At 37.8% G+C, this 17,242-nt stretch overlaps 1 protein-coding gene across 4 annotated transcripts in view; it reads left to right on the forward strand.

Moving 5' to 3' along the window:
- mctp1b (multiple C2 domains, transmembrane 1b) overlaps positions 1–12,711 on the forward strand; it is a 49,622-nt gene extending 36,911 nt beyond the window's left edge. For all 4 annotated transcript variants that reach the window (XM_085792591.1, XM_085792593.1, XM_085792594.1 and 1 more), the window contains 13 exons: positions 289–475; positions 2,935–3,028; positions 3,131–3,233; positions 3,437–3,539; positions 4,261–4,362; positions 5,431–5,505; positions 6,615–6,734; positions 7,443–7,553; positions 8,490–8,543; positions 8,657–8,766; positions 9,854–9,963; positions 10,171–10,268; positions 12,162–12,711. In XM_085792591.1, coding sequence (XP_085648717.1) covers positions 289–475; positions 2,935–3,028; positions 3,131–3,233; positions 3,437–3,539; positions 4,261–4,362; positions 5,431–5,505; positions 6,615–6,734; positions 7,443–7,553; positions 8,490–8,543; positions 8,657–8,766; positions 9,854–9,963; positions 10,171–10,268; positions 12,162–12,233 — 1,339 coding nt within the window. In that variant the 3' untranslated portion in view covers positions 12,234–12,711. The remainder of the gene's footprint in view (positions 1–288; positions 476–2,934; positions 3,029–3,130; positions 3,234–3,436; positions 3,540–4,260; positions 4,363–5,430; positions 5,506–6,614; positions 6,735–7,442; positions 7,554–8,489; positions 8,544–8,656; positions 8,767–9,853; positions 9,964–10,170; positions 10,269–12,161) is intronic.
- Positions 12,712–17,242: the final 4,531 nt, after the last annotated feature.

Genomic DNA, 17,242 nt, shown 5'->3' on the forward strand with positions numbered 1-17,242 from the left:
CTCCTACAGTATTTGTGTGCAGATAAATGTTAAAAATGCTAAAGACTAAAAATCGAGAGAATCGGCAATATCTTAGAATCGCAATTTAAATAGAATCGCCATCCAAAAAATCGTAGAAGAATCGAATCGGGAGAAAAGCATATCGTCCCAGCCCTAGTAACAATAATGTGATAATAAGACAAAAAGAACAAAAAATGAGAGGCCATAATTTATTTTCATATATTGAATAAGACAATAAAATGATGACGTGAGTGTGTGTGTGTGTGTGTGTGTGTGTGTGTGTGTCAGCTGCCAGCTGGACCTCTCCTCTCTGGCCAAGGAGCAGACTCACCACCTGGAGCTTCCCCTGGAGGAGGCGCGGGGCGTCCTGGTGCTGCTGGTCACGCTGACGGCCTCGGCCCACGTCTCCATCGCCGACCTGGCCGTCACGCCGCTCGACGACCCGCAGGAGCGCCGCGAGATCCTCAAACGATACGTAAGAAAAAAGAGACACAGACGTAGTAGATAATAGAGTCGTAGTAGAGACAGTAGAGAGAGATGATCTGTTACGGAAGCGTATTGGTCAGTGTATCTTTTGGTCATTGGATTTTCTTTTGATGAATGAGAATTAAAAAACAAAAAATGATTGGTTTATTGGATTTTCATTTTGAAATACACAAAATAAAATTGAAACACAAAGCGTTCTTCTTTTTGAGTATCAAAGAAAAATTAACTAAAATTTAAAAACAGTTTGATTTTCACGTTCTATTTCATATAACAAAAATAAAATCACTAGACGACAGAAACAAAAAAACAAACTTTATTTTCATATTCACTGACACTGGACACTGGAAGTTGTCATTTACAAGGCAAAGCAATGGGCCGGATTCGGACTGGTCTATCAGGCCAGTTGATAGTCATGCCTGGGCCCGGGTTGGAACGAGGTTGGAACGAGATAGTCTTAGGACCCCCGCCCCCAACTCAAATATTACATAGCTATTTTTTTCCACAAATAGGCCTATTTTGAAACAGTATTCTATAATTTAATGCCTTGGGCCAGGACAACAGACCCGTTTCCCCCCCCCTATTGGCGGGGGACAAAGTCTTCACATGCTCACAACATACAGAGTAGAAGAAGGGAAAAGGGAGATATAGCAGGTCCATATTTTGGTTATAACTTTTGCCACCTGTGACGTACGTTGGGGACTCAAGCTTCTGCCATTTTCATCTTAAAATCTCCTTTCTGCCCCCACTTTAATCTGATATGCGTACTGATTTCTGTAGATGTCAGGCCTTGTTTTACTGTCTGAAATCATATCCGAGTAGATTTTGGCCTACAGAACCACAGACACACAGGTACCGTAGCGCTCATTGGCGCTCTTGCCTTGAAAATGACAACATTTGGTGTCAAAATATTTAAAAAAGAAGTGTTTTTGGTCTGTTTATTTGTTTCTGTTGACTGCTGATTTTATTTTTTGTTATGTGACATAGAACATGAAAATCAAACTGTTTTTAAAATTTAGTTAATTGTTCTTTGACACTCAAAAACAAGAACACTTTGTGTTTCAATTTTATTTTTTGTATTTCAAAACGAAAATAGAATAAACCAGTGATTTTTGATTTTTAATTCCCATTCATCGAAAGAAAATCCAATGACCAAAAGATACACTGACCCCGGTCGTATTGCATTCACTTGAGTCATTTATTTTTTGGTTTGTTTTTCACGGTAATGATTTCAATTATTTCTGTTTTTCTGAGTAATTTATTTTTTGGTTTGTCTTTTTGAATAATTTTTTCTGTTTTTTTGACTAATTATTTTCTGTTTTTTTTGTGGTAATTTTTTTCCTCTTGTTTTTCGGGGTAATTTTTTTCTGACACTTAGCTTAGAGATTTAAAAAACCCGTGAGAAGCTGCAAGTAACGTAAGGTGGAGTTCTGTAATAACAGGTAGTTTTCTTTCAATATAAATATGAATTTACTGGAAACACAGTGAAAATAAGACTGTATTTTTTGTGGAGCATATCCATGGATGTATGTTAAAGGGACAACGAGGAGTTTTGTTAAAGCGAAGTGTTTTCTCACTACATTTATGAGCCTCCGCACCGTGAAATTCTTTGACCGGCGCAAGACAGACTCATGTTTTCATTCATCAAGAATTAAAGTCAGAGGTTGGAAGACGATCACATACCGTCGTAGTTCCCACCATAAACGGAGATTCGGCGGCGTTATTCTCATGACTCGCCACGAAACCGAAAGTAAAGAAACGCTGGTCGGCTCGCCCAGCATTTCCACCACCACTAATAATAACAAAATAACCATAGAGACAAAACGATAGATTTATCTAAAATGGACCATTAACAAGTGGTAACGGAGATTCATCCACATTAATATCAGACTCTTTTATTGTTGCAGAATTTTTCGTTCTGCCGATGGAGAAACTCCTCGTTGTCTCTTTAAGCAATGTAAAAGAAAGCGTCTTTACTCATTGCGTTATGAGTAATATTTTTATTTTGAAGGATGTTTGTTATACGCTCCCGGATGTGTAGCTTGTCCCGGGAAAAGTTCATTGATGCTTCTATGTGTTCGAGCCGTCAGTCTGGAAAATAAAGTAATGGTGGAACCTGAACCAAAGTGGAGTTTGAATAAAAATCCTTCACAATGTATCTCATGGATCTAAGATGTAATAGATCCGTGATGAAGTGGAGGCTCGACCGCAGAGGTTAAACGTTACTTGCAGGTGGGAGCTTCTCGCGGGATTTTGAAATCTCGTTACATCAGAAAAAAATTACCCCGAAAAACAGAAAAGAATTAGTCAGAAAAACAGAAATATTACCCCGAAAAACAAACCAAAAAATAAATTAGTCAAGTGAATGCAATACGCTTCCGTAGTCTGTCTACTGGATTAGAGCGCCGGTGTGTGTGTGTGTGTGTGTGTGTGTGTGTGTGTCGTCTGCAGGGCGTCATGAAGTCGTTCTCCAGCCTGAAGGACGTGGGCATGGTGCAGGTGAAGGTGCTGAGGGCTGAAGGACTCATGGCTGCAGACGTAAACGGTAACAACACACCGTCGTACAACACGTCTGTCTGTGTTCGTCAGACACAATGTTAACCATCCATCGCTCATCATCTTCATCACTCACTGACTCCTTACACAGGGAAGAGCGATCCCTTCTGTGTCCTGGAGCTGAACAACGACCGGCTGCAGACACACACTGTTTACAAGAACCTCAACCCAGAGTGGAACAAAGCCTTCACCTTGTGAGTCATTAGTATTAATATTAATATTAATATTATTATTATCAATCTGTTGATTATATATATAATATATATATATATAAAGCTCCATACAGTATAAAGGTAGATGTTTGTGTTAAAGCTCCATACAGTATAAAGGTAGATGTTTGTGTTAAAGCTCCTTCAGAATAAAGGTAGATGTTTTTCACTGATTTTCTTCTCTGCAGTAATGTGAAAGACATCCACTCCGTGCTGGAGGTCACCGTGTTCGACGAGGACCGAGACCGGAGCGCCGACTTCCTGGGAAAAGTGGCCATCCCATTATTACATGTGAGTGTGTGTGTGTGTGTGTGTGGTCACTTCAAACCTCCTCTAACCACTAATGTAGTTTAATGAACAGGGTATCCACGGGGTCTTGAAAAGTATTAAAAGGTGATAAATCAATTTTGGGAAAATTAAGACCCTTAAAAAGTATTAAAAAGTCTTTTCACAACTTTATAAAGTCTTAAATTTTGAAGATATTTTTTTCTGAATCGGCTTTTCCAAGAGTTTGAGTCCTAAAAACATTGTGAAAGTGTGTGAATTTATTCATTTTATTAAAAGCCAAAGATGAACCGGTACATAAAAAAGAAAAGAAGATAGTTTTTTTTTTTTTTTTTTGAGTGGTGCAATGTTTTTTTGTTTCGTTTTTTAATAAACTTTGCCTTTGATTTATTATCCCAGCCTATTTTGAATTCTGTTGTATCATAGTGGTCTATAGTCTTTATCACAAACTAAAACTGTTCAGTTAAAAGTGGCACTGATGTAAATGGTTACAGCTTGAAGAGGCGGTGAGGTCTTGAAAAATATTGAGAAGGTCTTGAAAAAGTCTTAAAAAGGTTTTAGAATGAACTTCAAGATTCCTGTATATACAGTACGTACCCTGATGAAGTAACCTGTGTGACATCATGAGGTTTTGGTGTTGCCTTCACTTACCACAGTTATTTTTCAGTCACGTTATGTTTTTGTTTATTATTATTATATATATATAGTTGATGTGTTGTGGTGTCAGGTCCGTAACGGCGAGCAGAAAGGCTACGCGCTGAAGAACAAGGAGCTGACGGCGCCGACCAAAGGAGTCATCTACCTGGAGATCGACGTCATCTACAACACGGTGAGAGGAAGTCTGTCGCCTCGGCTTTTAGAAGAAGCTGCTTCAATTAATTATCAGTTATTCATCAGGGTGGTACGGAAGTGTACTGCATTCACTTGAGTAATTCATTTTTTTCCCTGTTTTTCAAAGTAAGATTTTTAGACTTAACGAAATTTTAAAATCCCGCGAGAAGCCTCCACCTGCAAGTAATGTTTAAAGGGATAGTAGCATTTTTTTTAAAGTGGGGTTGTATGATCTACAAATAGCCCCTAAGTACTTTAATTGCAGGAGAAGACTCTCTGCACTCCTCCTGTTAGCAACGCCAGCCCATAATAGTACCGCCCAGAGATTTACAACATACAGTGTTGTGAACAGACCCAAAGAAACGGCCTATTTTCACGGCCTAAAAGAGGTTTTACCTGAAAAAAAAATACACAGTTCCATTGTTTGCTATAATATAATTTTTTCCAGCCCTTCAAAGTGCAGGAAAAACAAAGTTTAAAAAAAAATGCTACTATCCCTTTAACCGCTGTGGGCGAGTCAGCCTCCACTTCATCATGGATCTATTAGATCATTGTTTTGTGCAACATGTTTATACAGCAGTAAGAGCGAGTAAGGACTGATTTCAAAATAAAGGTCGCCTTCCAAAACGGATTCAGTTGCATAGTTTGCAAGGTGATGTAGATTTTCAAAGGAAAATTCCACTAATGTTTCTTATTGTCACTGTGTTCACTGTAAATTCAGATTGATGTTGAGAGGAGACAGCATGCATTACAGAAAATATCAGATCAGTCTGATGGAGCAGCTTTATTTTGAAATCAGTCCTTACTTTACTTGCAGGTGGGAGCTTCTCGCCAGATTTTAATTGAAAAAATGACCTCATTGATTTAACAGCACTGATTTAATAACCTAAGAAAACATGAGACATTACTGTAGATCTTCATTAAATGATGACTTCTAGTTTTAGTTTTCGTACTTTAACGAGTGTTTTTGTTCCTAAAGTCACATCGTTACCAGATGTGTGAATTAGGTCGTAATCATCTCTCAGCTCTTAATTAACGATGAGTGTGTGTGTGTTTGTGTCTGCAGGTCAAAGCTGCTCTGAAAACTGTGGTTCCTGCAGAACAGAAATACATCGAGGAGGAACCCAAAGTCTCCAAACAGGTCGGTTTACATGTGTCGGTGATGAGTGGGAGGTTTGGGAAGCTGCTGAACAGACGGAAAGCAACAGGTTTTACTGTGTAACTTCTGAGCTTCACCCAAAACGATCTTTTCTTGTTCGTTTTGAAAAAGTTTCCTGTAAACACGTCATCGTTTCTAGAAATATTTACACTCTGATCCAGTGAACAGGTTATGACATCATCGTTTCACTATAGATCTGTTTTGGGCGTCGACACCAAAACGCTGCGGTGGCATTTTATAATTTTCCCACTCTGGGACCCGTTTCCAAAAAGTACAGTTTTCACCTCCTGAAAACGCTGTTTCTGTCAAAACAAAACAAAACAGCAAAAAAACGTATAATTGTTTCTTTTTTTTTCTTTCCAAAGCTTTTTTTCTTTTCTTTATTTTTTATTGAGCAAGTCTAAACAGAACCAATAAGGTTTACATCGATGCAGAACAGCACATCAAAAAGCAGAAATAGTCAGAAGGATTGTATAATGAGCAATGAGCAATTACATAATATAGTTTAAAGAAAAAAATAAATGAATTAAAGAAGGAATATGAAAGGGATGAAGAATAAAATAAGATACATAGAGGAAATAAAACAGCAAACAAAACAATTACAAAAAGAGGGTCAGTCAGACGCTTTTTGTTGTTTATCGAAATGAGAGATTTAATCAGAGTTTAGTTCCATTAGAAAAGGAGTGATTTTAGATGTTTATTTAGCAGATTTTAGTTTGTGAATAAAGAATTTTGCATAAATGATGATAAAGTTCATCAGGTGTCTAAGAGCGCCATCTTCTGGACGAACATAGTAACAAATAAAAACTAAAGGTTAAACGAGGAGACAGATTGAGTAGCTTTGAAAAAGTGAGACTATAAAATATTTCTGATATTTCACAATAAAGAAAATACATGCGAAGTTGTTTCAGAGTCGTGAACATCTGTAAATTTAACAACGATACAGTTCACATGGCACCGGTCCTATTGGCTCTGCATCGTGTGACATCATCGATCGATCGTTTCATTGCCAATCAGAAGAATATAGATTATAGATAATGTATACTTAATCATAATAACGACAGACTTTCTGTGTCGTTCGTCTCTTCCAGCTGCTGCAGCAGAACTTCAACCGGGTGAAGAGGTGCATCATGGTCCTGATCAGCTACGGCGCCTACATCAACAGCTGCTTCGAGTGGGAGTCGGCACAGAGGAGCGTCCTCTCCTTCATGGTGGGAGTACACACACACACACACACACACACACACATGCATGCTCAGTGTAGTCAAAGACGGTTTATAAACCAAGACCTTCCATGAGGAGTCAGCTTCCTGTATGATGTCACTAGGCTTCTGCTCGGCCACGCCCCTTTAGAGAGACCAGAGGCAGCATAGAGTGTATTGACTCCAATGGGACAATTGAACGTGAACACCGATTATGGTCTGTCCTTTCTCCCCACAGTCACTGAAGTAAATTTTGGACTCATTTTTCACAAGCCACATCTCTTCTGAACAGTTTGACACCAAAATGGCAACTTTCAGACGGACACATCAGGAGAAAATCCACTTTGTTCCAGACCTGTCTCTGTCTCTACGACACACTCTCGCCAGATTTGGCACAGATCTCCTAGGCAACGTCGAACAAACGGCCGCAAACGCCCGTGAAAATGATTTAAATTATTTTCGGCATGCTAAATATGACTGTTAGTAGTGTAAATATTTAATGTTATCATAAGAAAATATAAATATCTCACTTTCATCTACCTACAAATTGTATAAATCCACACACACGTTCACAGACGAGGTGGGGTGACGGTTGGCCACGCCCACTTAGAGAGACAGGAAGTGAAACCATTTCTATCATTGGAGCCTCTCATGGAGGATCTTTCCATATATTGAATACCTTTGGTGTAGTGTCTGGTTAACCCCCCCTCTCCTCAGCTGTTCGTAGTGGTGGTGTGGAACTTCGAGCTCTACATGTTGCCTCTGGTTCTGGTGCTGCTGCTCGTCTGGAACTACTTCTTCTCCTGCAGCAGAGACACGGCCGACATGGTGAGTAGCTCGGAGATACACTGGGCTCAGATGTTTTCTACTAGAAAAAATTAAATTTGAAACTGAAATTTCAAGTTTTGATCTTGAATTTTGAAAAATACACCAATGTATTCAAAATAAAAATTAGTGTACAAAAGGTTTTTTTCAGGTTAAATATAATTATGATCCAGTCTGGTAATTCTTTGAATAAAGTATTTATTTTCATTTTTTACTCTCACATGTATATAGATCTTATTTTTTTACAGTTTCAAAACTTTCTGATCTGAAACTGAAAAATAAGATCAGAATCTGAAAAGATAAAACATGCAACTGAAAGAAATAGAGTCCCAAATATCAAAACATAAGAAAGGAAAATAAATGATAATAAATACTTTATTCAAAAGTATTACCAGACTGGATCAATTGTGTGTTTAAATGTTTCAATTTTTATTTTTTCAAGTAAGAAACATTTGACCCCAATTTAGCTCCATAGAAGAGGAACTGATCAATAGTCTGAATCATTATTGGAACATTACAGCCTAATTTACATTTAATAATTTAATAATAATAGATTATAATAGATCATATCTCATAATTCAAGCCCATAGTTGTTTATGAAGGATTTTAAAGTGTAAACGGTGTGTTTATAGATTTATGGTAAATAAATGAATATTAAATGTTAAAATAGAAGTTATTTTGCTGTTTGTCTTAGATAATGTGATGAATCTTTGAAGTAAAGTAAGTAAAGCACAAAGTGAGGAGGTGTGTTGTGTGTCAGTGTCCAGCAGGAGGCAGCACAGACTCACTCAGATAAACACAAGCCTCCTACTAGAAATCACTTCCAGACATGTTTATTGATTTATTTATTTAAATGACACAGTTTAGTTAAAAAAAAACCTGAACGTGAATTTGTTTTGATCCGTTTTCTCATGTTTTCTGCTTCTCTTCCTGCGTCAGTCGATGGAGGCCATGTTTGAATGGGAGGATGAGGAGGACGATAAAGACGACAAGGTAGAGGCAGGAAGAAACGGATTATTTTCTTTTTAAATCTTGTGTTAGATGAGAAACAAACCGATCTCTCTCTTTCTCTTTCTCTCTGTCTCTTTCCCTCGTTCCCGCCTCAGGACTCGGAGCACAAAGGCTTCATGGACAAACTGTACGCCATCCAGGACGTGTTCATCAGCGTGCAGAGCGCCCTGGACGACGTGGCCTCGTACGGAGAGAGGATCAAGAAGTGGGTGAACGGCTAGTTAGTGAATACGGGTCAGATACAGTATATACAGCTGCATCTCAATAAACTACAATATCATGGAAAAGTCTGTTTCAGTAGTTCAAGTCAAACTGCAACAACCAAGTAGTGAGTTCATACAGATGGACAGACTTTTCAGAAGGACATTTCCATATTAAAACTGTTTTTTTCTTCTTCTTTTTAATTGGTTTAATTGGTTTTTGAGATTTAATTTTAGGTCTTAAAAATTAAATGTAAGCAATTTACCATTACAATTAAAAGAAATTAAATAAATAAAGTCATGAAACGTTTAATTCTAAGGTAACTTTATTTTTTGGAGCCCATAGTGCCTCTTGGTTGCATAGCAAACATTTCATGGACATCATTGGCGTACATGATAAACAGGATGCATAAAATCAGTCTGGTCAGTGCTTGTGCAATAAAATGACAAACCAGGAAGTCATAAAAGACAATCAGAGCTTAATGGAATAAATGGAAATAAAAGAAGTAATAAATAAAAACCATGTTAAGAACATTGTAAAAGGAAAACTTAACTGTAATACTAAAATCATTTATGACCATAATAAAACCCTGACCTACAAAACAAAGGGAATGACAGTAGCCAATGACAGTAGAGGCTGTTCTGAGTCAGCAGTGTTGTGTGTGTGTAATGGATCTATGGTATATAATGTATTAGTAATAGATCTATATAATGTGTTAGTTTCCCTTTTTGAATTTTATATAATTTATTGACATGCACCTGTACGGTCACACATGTTCATATAAACATACATACGTTAGCCATGAGCAGCTTTTAGCCTCAGTAGCTGCTCCTCAGACTGAATTCTTCTCTCTGATTGGCTGGCGAGATAACAGTCAGGTTCCCATGACAACCGTGATCCTCTGCAGTGATTTCACGTTCACGTCTAGAGATAACATCTGGAAGGAACTGAACAACGACCTCATTAGAGCTCAGAGTTCAAAGATCACTGATGTTCACTGAGTTTCTTCTGTTTGTCTGTTTCTGTGTTGTTGTTGTGGTTGTTGTGTGTTGTTTGTCGTGGTTGTCGTGGTGACGATGCGGCGGCGGCAGCACCATGAACTGGACCGTGCCTTTCCTCAGCTGGTTGGCCGTCACCGCCTTATGTCTGGCCACATTCCTGCTCTACCTCATCCCTCTGAGATACCTGGTGCTGGCCTGGGGTGAGACACACACACACACACACACACAAACACACACACACACACACACATAGAAACACACACATACACACACACACACACACTCACACACACACACACAGAAACACACACACACACACACACACACACACACACACAGAAACACACACACACACACACACTCACTCACCTGTGTGTGTGTGTGTGTTTGTTCTCTTCCTCCTACAGGTGTGAACAAATTCACCAAGAAGCTCCGGGACCCGTACATGATCGACAACAACGAGCTGCTGGACTTCCTGTCCAGAGTCCCGTCTGACGTACAAGTGGTGGGTGACTTCATCATCTTCATCATCATCAACACTTTAAAGGGATACTTCACCCAAAATCAATAATCCACCAATAATCCTCTCCTCACCGTCATGCCAAGGAAGGGTTTGGAGAACTTTCAGAGTCATCAAAACTCTTTAGGAGTTCCAGGGGGGGTCCGGCTGGTGACGGGTTTTCATATAATGGCGGTGGATAGAGTTCACTTTGAATGGTCCAAAACACACACTATTACTTTTTAAATGGCATTTTAGACCTTGCTGCTCTTATTCATTGACACAAGTTTGTAACGGGTTGTGCAATATTGTTGTTATTGTGTATTTTTGTGCATGATGAGTGTTTGTGGTCTTGTGTTGTCTTCCGCTGCTGTTAACATTGTTATTTCCTGCAAAGGATTAATAAAGTATCTTTAACTTTAACTTTATAGCCGCTTTCCCACTAAAATTAGCAGGTCGACCCGCTAACAATCGGCATCTGGCTCCTTTCCCATTGACCAAAACGAGCCGGGTCTGACCCCCCGCTGGCGAGCTGCGTGGCCTGCGTGGCCTCCGCTCGTGGCGATCATAGCCTCGCTGTCTTAACATGCCCATTATATTTTTTATAAATTGCTGTGTCTCACACGGTCCCTGATACCTGGCGCTGAACCTCCTCTTTCTCACGGATAATGAGAAGAAGCTCACGAATTTCCCTGTCTTGCCAGTGCTGCGACATGTTGATCAAATCCCAGTCTTGAATGAGAGCAGAGCTTTGTTTTGTGATATGAGACGCGACCGGTGCGATGATGTGGCGTTTTTAACCCGCGTCGCTTTCCACTGCCACTAAAAGCCGATTGTTAGTGGGTTTAAACAGGTTTTTTGGCCAGTGGGAAAGGAGTATATGAAACATCCAGATAGCTCCATACTGCTCGTCCTACTGACCCAAGTGTCCTGAAGCCAAGACATGGAGAAGTTGTTCGGAAAACATTAATGTGATCTCTGTTTTTATCCTTGTTGTAGCAGCAGCTCCCAGTGACACCTGTTGATGTTTGTGCACATGAGCGAGATTTGCTGCTGTCGTTGTAAGCGACTAGTCTGGGTTTACCCACGCTGCCTTGCACGTGATTTTATTCGCTCTGCAAGTCCGCCTGGAAACCATGGAGCCAATCACAGAACAGGGGAAGGGGGCAGCAAGACGATGAAGACACACCAAAGCGACTTTGTTGGTAGCTTGTCGATCCAACATGGCGGCTTTATCTTTGAATGCAGCGTTAGAAAGTGTTTTAAGTAGTTTAGACACAAGTTTATTTTGATTAACCTGAACCTTTCATCTGATTTCTGTCACTCTACATACGTCATCGGGTATGATTGAAACGATTGGCTAGACGCATTTGATAGACATTCGTAGCGCCCAATAAGCAGCTCTGAGCTTTGGTAAACCACGCCTCAAATACAAAAAAATGAATGGGTGGTTCAAGGCTAAAAACAGAGATCACATTAACAACTTTTCCATGTTTGGGCTTCAGGACACTTGGGTCAGTACAGACGAGCAGTATGGAGGTATCTGGATGTTTCATAGTGTGTGTTTTGGACCAATCAAAAGTGAACTCTATCCGCCGCCATTATATGAAAACCCTAAAGAGTTTTGATGACTCTGAAAGTTCTCCAGACCCCTCCTTGGCATGACGGTGAGGAGATGATTGGTGAATTATCGATTTTGGGTGAAGTATCCCTTTAAGGCGTTTATACATGCTGAAGAAATTTGACTTCCAATCACTTCATCTGGGTGTTTTAGTCAGATTTGGAGAGAGAGTCTGGTATTAGTCGGACTAACGTGTTTATATGCACATCAGTTGTCCAGTTATAGTTGGATTAAGGCCATAATTCATTTTTTTTCAACTTTTTTTTGTGTGTGTGCAGATGCAGTATCACGAGCTGAAGGTCGACCCCGGTCAAAGCCCCAGCAAACGCAGGAGGACCAATCAGAGCTAGAGCTGCTCTGACATCCCTCTTCCCTGTAAACAATAACTGTAAACAGTGTAAACAACATTATTTATATATTTCTTGTATATTTTTTTGGTTATTATGAAAATCTTTGAGTTGTTTTTCTTTCTTTGTTCGTTTATTTTTTAAATCTTGTAAAGAAAAACAAAGATGATCGTGTTTTTTAATCTCTTTTATTTCCTCACATGTTGTCATGACGACGTGTGTTACAGTCGTACACGTGTGTGTTACTACAGGTGTGCATGTGTGTGTGACCGTGTGCTGCTGTTGCATGGAGTCGATGCAGCTCTGCTTTCTTTCTTTCTTTCTTTCTTTCTTTCTTTCTTTCTTTCTTTCTTTCTTTCTTTCTTTCTTTCTTTCTTTCTGTCTTTCTTTCTTCCTACCTGGATGTTTTATCAGTGTGTCCTGTGACCGATGAGCTGCATGCACTGCCGCTGTATAAACACACAACAGCACCTACAATCAAACACTTCACAACCACTTTGCATGTCACCGCTACAGTAGCTGTTCCTTAACGCGCTTTGTAAACTTAAACTAATATTATCAATGGGAAAACTATGACGGAGTATTAGGGCCACATTGAGAAAAAACAAAAAACACAGACTTTGAGAATAAAGTCATACATTTACGAGAATAAAGTGGTAAATTACGAGAATAAAGTTGTACATTTCCTACGAGAAAAAAGTCATAACATTACGAGAATAAAGTCGTACATTTACGAGAATAAAGTCCTACATTTCCTACAAGAAAAAAGTCATAACATTAAGAGAATAATGTCGTAAATTTACGAGAATAAAGTCGTACATTTCCTATGAGAAAAAAGTTGTACATTTCCTACGAGAAAAGTCATAACATTACGAGAATAAAGTTGTACATTTCCTACGAGAGAATTCATAACGTTACGAGAATAAAGTTGTAAATTACGAGAATCAAGTTGTACATTTCCTATGAGAAAAGTCATAACATTACGAGAAAAAAGTTGTAAATTAACAAGAATAAAGTCGTACATTTCCTAAGAGAAAAAAGTCATAACATTACGAGAATAAAGTTGTACATTTCCTACAAGAAAAAAGTCATAACATTACGAGAATAAAGTTGTACATTTCCTACGAGAAAAAAGTCATAACATTACGAGAAAAAAGTTGTACATTTACAAGAATAAAGTTGTAAATTACGAGAATAAAGTCGTACATTTCCTACGAGAAAAAAAGTCATAACATTACGAGAGTAAAGTCGTACATTTCCTACGAGAAAAAGGTCATAACATTACGAGAATAAAGTCGTACATTTCTTACGAGAATAAAGTCGTAAATTTACGAGAAAAAAGTCGTACATTTCCTACGAGAAAAGTCATAACATTACGAGAATAAAGTTGTACATTTCCTACGAGAGAATTCATAACGTTACGAGAATAAAGTTGTAAATTACGAGAATCAAGTTGTACATTTCCTATGAGAAAAGTCATAACATTACGAGAAAAAAGTCGTAAATTAACGAGAATAAAGTCGTACCTTTCCTAAGAGAAAAAAGTCATAACATTACGAGAATAAAGTTGTACATTTCCTACAAGAAAAAAGTCATAACATTACGAGAATAAAGTTGTACATTTCCTACGAGAAAAAAGTCATAACATTACGAGAAAAAAGTTGTACATTTACAAGAATAAAGTTGTAAATTACGAGAATAAAGTCGTACATTTCCTACGAGAAAAAAAGTCATAACATTACGAGAGTAAAGTCGTAAATTTTACGAGAATAAAGTCGTACATTTCCTACAAGAAATAGGTCATAACATTACGAGAAGAAAGTCGTAAATTTACGAGAATAAAGTCGTACATTTCCTATGAGAAAAAAGTTGTACATTTCCTACGAGAAAAAAGTCATAACATTACGAGAAGAAAGTTGTAAATTTACGAGAAGAAAGTTGTACATTTCCTACGAGAAAAGTCATAACATTACGAGAATAAAGTCATAAAAGAAAAAAGTCATAACATTACGAGAATAAAGTTGTAAATTTACGAGAATAAAGTCGTACATTTCCTACGAGAAAAAAGTCATAACATTATGAGAAAAAAGTCGTAAATTTATGACTTTATTCTCGAAGTTTATGATTTTTTTATTTGTTAAAGTGGCCCTAATACTCCGTCGTAGAAAACAGCATTTTCTTCAATATTATTTTCAAATTTTTACTGTTTTTGTTTCTTCTCCAGCTGCAAATACAAGATCACAGGATGCAAACAGGAACTAATATTTACATTTCAGAGGCAAATTCTAGTTCTAATTAACAAAATAAAACATCAATTTCATAGGAAAACTAAAATTCAACCTCCTAACAGTTTAAACATACAGATTTTTACACATCAATAACTATAATCTAATAAAATAATTCACCTTATTTAAACACAAAATCTGCATAATGAGTAGTTTTAGTTTTGGTACTCTGTAAGTGTATTTTTCCTGATAATACTTTTTGATAAATACTTTTACTTAATTACATTTTTTTACTTCTAATATCTCAACGACACTGTGGCATGACTGCTTCTTACTGTTCCTGAGTGAGTAAAAGATCTGAGTTCTTCCACCACTGCCCACAACGGATCACTATGCACATACCAAGCACAATGTGTTTAAAAAAAAAAAAAGGGACCATCTGCCATACAGGACATATGTAATAATAATATTAATGATTATTATTATTAGTCATTTTCAGCCCCCTATATTTAGCATTTATTAGCATTGTATAAACATTTAATTACTGGTGCACTACAGTGTAGTTGTAAGCAGATTTAATTGTTTATTAATGTCCTCCTACATGTAAATCAAATCTGCTGTACAGACAGATAATGAATGACTATGTAGAAAAGGTGTATTTGCAGCAATATAGACCATAATATGTTGACATACACTTGAAAATATCCTAATATCTAATAACACATAATCACACAAAAAAAAACTGTCCACTCATTGACTTCAAAACGCTTATTAACTGTCCTGTTGACATGTTTTTACATTTAATTATGACATAGTAAATGCATGCATAATGAAGTAATACATGTAACAGTTTCTATCGTACTGCACTTTATGCATTTGCTTTTATTTTAGCATTATAAAATAATCCATAAAGATGAGCTATATACGCATTCATAGACTGTATTTTTCCAGGAAACGGCTTCTAGATAGAGAACTGAGTTTATTTTATTTTTTTCTATTAATGGGCCAATGAGAAGTGCACAGAGTTGTTGTGCACTGATGTGACTGTTCTTTTACTGGCTTAACTGTTTTACATAATACGGAAGGGACCAGGTTATTATGGGATGTGTGTTTTCTTGCATGTTTTGTGTAGCTTACATTGTCATTTTTCTATTGATGTGTCCCAAGTGTTTTTTTTTCTTTGCATGACTGAACTGAAAAAAAAAAAGTATATGCAAGTGCATTTATCTGGATTCTTGAATGTGAAGTTTGTCTGATCAACGGATCCACCTGAGCTCCTGCAGTCGGGTGTCGTATCAATGCACCATGTTGTCTTCACCTCTGTCTCTTTTGCACATTACTATTATTATTGTTATATATCTGTTTACCATGGCTGTTTGCTGCCGTTGAATAATTAACTGCGATTGTTACGAAGGTCCGGCTGTAACAACTGTGTAGCATTTATCTGAGGAAAAAATATATTTCTACACAGATTCTGGTGTCTCTCTGTGTCTGCTGTCATCACACAACGACTAACGGGCAGGCTAACTAGAGCACTGGAAATAACAACACTTCCATTGACTCCCGTGGTAAGCATTATGCACCCCTTGTGACAGGATGTGGGTATTGCAAAAGTGCCCAGAAAACCCATTCACTCCAATGCGTGTGTGTTGCCCACTTGCTTGTAAATTGATGAAAACGGCCGTGTTTTTGTTTTTAGGTGTCTTGGTCATATCGAATTATACTTATAATTTGATTATTACAAAATGTATATGTAGCCTACTGAGATTTTTAATCTATAGCTCTTTGTCAGCAGCTAAGTGATTCAAAGTAGGCTAATACATGACGGCCAACAAGCACTAAACAAATCCAAAGTTTAAAAGCTGCTGCTGATAAGCCACTGTAAACCTTACAGGCTCGGTCTGATAGCAAAAGACCCATGAACTTTAGCCTCAGTGATTCATCCCATTCCAGTTATTTTCATCAGCAGCCATTTCAAATTTGAAATTGTTCAAAGGTTCTTCTGACGTTCAAGAAACGAGATAAAGATAAACAAAAACAAGATAAAACCCACATGTATTACACAACGGTCACCCTGAACCATAGACTAGCCATAGTCTAAATCAAAATTCCCCCACATCAGCAGCTATTAATGTCTCGCCCAATCTTTATGAGACGTTTACTGGCGTTGGGCGAGACTGGGAAGCTGTTGTAGTAGGCTATGACCATGAGGAGACCGTTGATCAAATCAAATCAAGTCAAATTTTATTTATAGAGCACTTTTCCTACATAGACGTAACACAAAGTGCTGCACACTCTCACTACTGACACTGAGGATTGAGGAAGCGCTATCTTTGGGGCCGTCCACACCTAGATACACAAGCCTACTCAAATACATTTGTCAAAGGGACAGAATTTTTCTTAACAGACACCTTGGGGTCTGCACATTCAAATAGGCCTAGACTGAAATTAAATTCACCTTTTTTGTCTAATAATTCAAATATTTTTATTTTACTTGTAAGCACTTTTTATTTATACACTTAATGGTGTTTTGTATGATACGAAAAATCTTGACATTGTCATATCATCATTTACATATCCTGCTGGAGCTTTACACTGCTGACTTGTATCCTCAGACATGCCCTGTGATTTTCAACTTAAATATGAAGGGAGGCTGACCATCACAGGACATGTCTGACTCTGTTCTGAGGATACAAGTCACTGGTCCTGACGTGTGTTTCTCTTCTATAATACACATTATATACATTATATACATTATACACACTACATCTCGGAGGCGACGTCTTT

The sequence above is a fragment of the Trachurus japonicus genome, chromosome 12 (assembly GCF_045865225.1).
Source record: "Trachurus japonicus isolate A0001 chromosome 12, Traja_1.0".
Taxonomy (NCBI): domain Eukaryota; kingdom Metazoa; phylum Chordata; class Actinopteri; order Carangiformes; family Carangidae; genus Trachurus; species Trachurus japonicus.